Below are 5336 nucleotides of genomic sequence, written 5' to 3' on the forward strand. Positions count from 1 at the left end.
TAACTATGATGATCACTGAATGTTGCTTTTTGTAATTTTGCAAATACTTCACTAAATGTTCTGTCGCTCTTAATGGAATTCTACGTCTCACGGTTGAGTTGGGGTGGGGAGGAAGATGATGTCTTTGGTTTACATATTTTGACATTTAATCAAAGGAGATCTCTCTTTTCATCAAACATTTTAATTTTGACATTATTCCTTTCATTTTACGTAATTAGATAATCTCTAACTCTAGACATTTTACCTAGGAACCTGCCCATCATTGCTTCTGTTCTTTTGGGGAAATATTTTAATTATAGAAACATCATGAAGAGCATTTGTATTGACACAATAGAATCCGCCCCCACCCCATTTCTAGCCCAAATGGCATAAGCGAAAATTAAATTTCATGTAGGATTCTTGGAAGAAAGCATCAGATAACCAAACACTATGAGCAAAAAATTAATTTATTATATATATTCTCTAATAATTCATAATAGCTTCTCAGATTTTAAATGTCTTTCTGCTATTTCCAATGCTTAAAAATCATAATTTTAAAACATAAGTACTGATTTATATACATTGTGATCTTTCTCTCTCCCTCTTTCTTTCTTTCTCTCTTTCTTTCTCTCTCTCTCTTTCTTTCTTTCTCTCTCTCTTTTTAACTTCTAAGTATGAATGATATGGTCTCCAAGTATCTGCTTGGAAGGAAAGGGGAGAGGATTCATTGTTCTGCTCTAACACGGTTTTGCTGAGAGTTTAAAATTTCACATCATATACCTGGAGTCTCAACTATACGAAAAATAGCCAAATGTCATCACTTTCTTGTATATTTCTTTTACGTATATATATGTATAATATAAACAGAATACATCTGATTAGTACATTTCAACATTTCATCAATGTGACTTTTATCTCCTATTTTATATAAAATAACAAAATATACAGAGAGAAGAAAGGAGACATCTGTTCATCGTACACATAAAGTAAATAAAAGTTCATGTATGGCTTTGCAAAGGTAGATTATGATGTGACTTTCATATTTTATTTATTTAAAAGCATCTTGAGAGAACGTGTTAGTGTGCTTACGAGGGCGGCCATGGTGGTTGAATGTCGCGCCGAGAGTCCAACATTAGGATCCCCAGTGGTCTTTCCAGTGGCTGCCTCTGCAGCTTTCAGGAGACAAATGTAGTTTATGACCACTTCATTGATCTTCGCTACGATTTCCTGCCGCTGCGTTTCTGAGTTCACGACTTTAACTAATCGCATGCAAGCTTCCGTTAGGCAACAGAGCACTTGAAAGCTGGAGGTCATAGCTAGAAGCATCTCCTCTGGGCTTTTCTCGGCCATAGCCATTTTCCTACAGGCACTTCCCAACTGTCTGGACTCGATGGATAACAGTTGCTTGTACTGAGAAAGCGTAAGGTCATATGCCTCAGGGCGTGACTCCTCTCTCTTTCCCTTCGTTGCCCTGACGAGGCAGAGCAGCTCATTGGCATCATTTTGGGCCGCGAGGAACCCATCAGGCATTGCATATGTGCTCTCTTTTAGGGCATTTATTCTCGCAATCCGGGCATCAAAGGCCAGGTTGCTGAAGTCCGCATCATCTGGGCCACTCAGATCTTCCGCCCAGACCTTTAGCACTGAACCTCTGGTCAGCTCCCTTCCTTGCTTCCGAATGCCAACAGCCAGGGGTGGGCTGATTGGTTCTGGCACGGCTTGAGTCATCTGTGGTCGAAAGAGGCAAGAGACCCGGCGGGCGGCCTCTCCCTCCTCTTCATCCTCATCACCGTCTTCCTCCTGCCCTCGGTTCAGGAAGCAGTAGCTGAAAGGTCCCCGGCATCTCCAATTGCTGCCTTCCAGCTTGCGCAAGGGTAATGTCCTGTACAGCTTTGAGTCTTTGTGAGCCACCGGGGACCTTCTGTGAACTTTTCCCTCAGAGCTAAAGAACATCGAGCTTTGGGAAAAACTTTTGGTGAGCTTCTTCCCCAGGGGGAGTTCTGCTCGCCTTTCTGAACTGGCCTCCTGTGCTTCCGTGATACCTGGACACTTTAAGCTGACCGCACCCTTGGTTCTCTCCTGGAAGGTCTCCAAACCTGCAGATCCCGAGAGGATACTGCTGCTACGTCTCAGAGCCCTCTGGCTGGGGGGTGTTCCGAGGCTCCCCCCTCTCAGATCCAGTGGCCGCCAGTTCACAGCCTCTCCGTAGGCCAGATTTGCTTGGGAGAAATCATTAGGGTCTTGATTTGGAATTGGCACCTTTGATTCCGAGTGAATGTTGGATGGTAGCAGGATGGGATCAGCTTCAGGATGTTGAGACCAAGCTGAAGGCATGCCTCCTCGTCTCTCCTTCCCAGGCTCTGTCAAAGCTACACTAGGGGTAGCAGAAAAACAGAGAGAATCATTAAGCATCTCATGGGTGGTCATTTTCACTGAACCTCTATGTGATGGTTGTCATTTCCCAAGGATGTATTCTAGAAGGGCTACAATTCGTCAGGATCACCCTCCTTTTCAAGGACCACCTCCTGAGCTCTCCTCATATTTCCATTTCAGTACATTTCAAGAAATACTAGGAATCTGCTATTTCCGAAGCGACTCATTTGTTTCGAATTGTCTAGCCATCACAATCAGTTTCAGAAACAATGGCATTTCATGACTTCCTTGTCCCCAGTATTTACCTATCAGTGCTTAGACACATAATTAGAAAACACACATCCTAGACCTCCTAGACCTCCACTATTCCAACATATTTATGACATACAAGTTCATTTCAAGGGAGTTAGGTTAATCCTGGTATTAGTTACCTTTTTTTTTTTTTTAAAGTGGTCTAATTTAATTAATGTGCGCTAAATAAGGTCAACTTTTCAAGAGGACCCCAGGGGTTGGCCTGGTACGGGGTTTGAAGCAGAGACCCTGGGAGAGTTGCTCAACTTTTCTCAAAAAAGTGGTCATGTGAAGAACACATTTCCGTCTCACAGAATTTTTGTGAGAAGAGGTAAGTTTGGTGAAAGCTCTTTGTAAACCACAAAAGATTAAACAGTGTGCTTAAAGGCCATTCAAGGACGGGTTTCCCAAGGCAGGTGACGCCAGTGGCGGGTGTCGTGAAAGCAGATAATCTTAAAAGGGGGGGGAATGAAAGCGAACCAATGTAAGATCTCACTACCACCTACTGACCTAATACGGAAGAGATATTACTGATATACTCTGATATTTGAGAGTATGAAAGAACACCTGTTTTTGCCACGTGATGGCTGGCCAAGTGGATCGGTGAGAGGACTATGTCCCCACCAAGTTACAGCATGGTGTAGATGGACACAGAAGGTGACTGTGTTCTTGTTTCTCCCTGTGCCTATATCTTATTATTTCGCAGAAAACAAGGCAACTCATCACGCGTACCCCGAAAGACTTCCTGACACCAAAGTGTGCCAGATACTTCAGAATATGTCTTTAAGAGAGTCTTACAGAGGAGGGAGGGATCTGTTAAGTATTGCTGAAAGGAAAACGGTCTTCCCAAGCCCCTTCCATCTATTATCCTTCCTTGCCTCTCAATAACGAAAGGGCAAAAGTAGAAATGTGAGGTGCTGAGAAGGAAATCAAACGTTTGTGACTCTACGTAATACTGTCTTGCAACTAGAAACACTGCTGAGCATCGAGCGCTGCTGAAAGTCTACATTTAGGATTTAGAAAAAAAATGATCGCTCCCTTCAGAGTTTGAAAGCAAGCACGGAGCAAGGTTCTAAAGAGCAAATGCCATTTCCACTGCTGTTCCAGATCTAGAAACTTCAGTATTGACTAAACACTGGGGGATCGATGAGGGACACTTAACCCGGCCATAGCTCTGCAACCTTTCAAAAACAATTCTAACTTTGACTTTTCGTCCAAACTTTATATTTTTAGGTTTGTCGTAAATCTGGTTTACAGGCTTCGGGCGTGCAGTGCAAAGCGCTAAATCCATCATTGCTGTACCTGTGGTTTCCTTAATCTTGGGGAGCCGATGACATCCATCTCTCAAAGTGCCAAACAGGGGTTCCGCATTAATAGCTGTGTGCAGAGCGGGCACTGTCATCCGCGGACACATCCCTTCTGCCTGTGGGTGCAATTCCTTGAAGGTGGCGCCATGGTTGGGAAGCCCAGCGGCTCTCTCCTCCGCAGGAACATAACCCATGCCTTTCCCCGCAGTCTCGGGAATCAGGTGCTTCCCCATGGAGGGGCAGAGGGGGGACTCCACAGGTGTGGGACAGGTGCTGCTGCTACTGCCTGTGCCACAGCCTGCGTCCACCGAAGAGCCTTGAGAGCTCTGTAGAGAAAAATGGCACTCGCTTGGTAATGATGACATCCGCTTGGCCAGGTGGTAGTCACAAAGGCGGGCCACGCTCTCCTCCGCCTCAGGAAGCTTGGAAGGATGGTCACAGGTAGACGGGTCAGTATCCCCTGGGTCGTCTAAGTCTTTGGCTGAAGATACACAGGTCACGTCCGTTAAGAAGTGGTCCCGCTGGCCAAGTCCTGAAACCTCACCGGCTTCTCCATCAGGAGCCCCTTCATCCTTTTCCTCCGCCTCCCTCGTCCCCAGACCGGAAGCTCTTGGAAATGTTATCCCGGCTGCCGCTTCCAATCCACTTTTCTCAGCCACTGCCCCCTCGGTGGCCACGTACCATCTTTGGCTGTCCTTGCGAAAGGCAGTTCTTTCCAGGTTAAAAGTGCTTAGGTGTTGTTGACTGTCCCTTGCAGACACAGTACCAAATTTACCTTTGGCGTCCTCCTCTGCCTCAGCTGTTTTGGTCCCCTGCTGTTTCTTCCCTGGCATGTTCCCACTAGGGGGTGCCTTCCCCTCCCCGTCGGCCAGCTTGCTTTTCCTTTTGCTGGTGCACGAGTACACCACCGACCCCATGTGCAGTTTGCTGAAATAGTCAGTGACCGACTTGGTCTCCATGGTTTCGGGCTCCATCTCCATGGGGTCTGGGTGAAGTATCTGCTTGGAAGGCACAACTTTGGGCGGGAGGTCGGTCACCGGACGGGCGGCCAGGGCGTGCGAGGACTTGGGAGGCAAGCCCCCAGCGGGGGGTTTGGAGGTGGGGAACTCTGTCTGCTCTTCTGCAAGGGGGTGGTAGCCTTCGTGAGCAGCCAAGAACATGCGGGAGAGGCTTTCTGACTGCTTCTGTGCTGTGGCCAGTTCAGAGCTCTCAGTCATTTCGGAAGAGTTAGTCTCATTGCCCGAGTCTGACGAAGACTCGGGACTATAAGCCCGCAAGATGGCTACACCTGCATGCCGTGAAAAACAAGAACCGATTAATGGAGGCGTCAGAGGCACTAGGAGACACGTAAGAAAATGGGACTCATTATTATTAAAAAAAAAAAAA

At 46.4% G+C, this 5336-nt stretch overlaps 1 protein-coding gene across 6 annotated transcripts in view; it reads right to left on the reverse strand.

Annotated features, from left to right (window-relative positions):
- Window positions 1–428: 428 nt before the first annotated feature.
- Window positions 429–5336, reverse strand: part of FRMPD4 (FERM and PDZ domain containing 4) — an 868248-nt gene continuing 863340 nt past the window's right edge. For all 6 annotated transcript variants that reach the window (XM_040467604.1, XM_040467603.1, XM_040467607.1 and 3 more), the window contains 2 exons: window positions 3946–5238; window positions 429–2348 (listed from right to left, as the gene is read on the reverse strand). In XM_040467604.1, coding sequence (XP_040323538.1) covers window positions 1024–2348; window positions 3946–5238 — 2618 coding nt within the window. In that variant the 3' untranslated portion in view covers window positions 429–1023. The remainder of the gene's footprint in view (window positions 2349–3945; window positions 5239–5336) is intronic.

Source organism: Herpailurus yagouaroundi, unplaced genomic scaffold (assembly GCF_014898765.1).
Source record: "Herpailurus yagouaroundi ecotype Mexico unplaced genomic scaffold, PumYag 67525, whole genome shotgun sequence".
NCBI classification, from domain to species: Eukaryota; Metazoa; Chordata; class Mammalia; order Carnivora; family Felidae; genus Herpailurus; species Herpailurus yagouaroundi.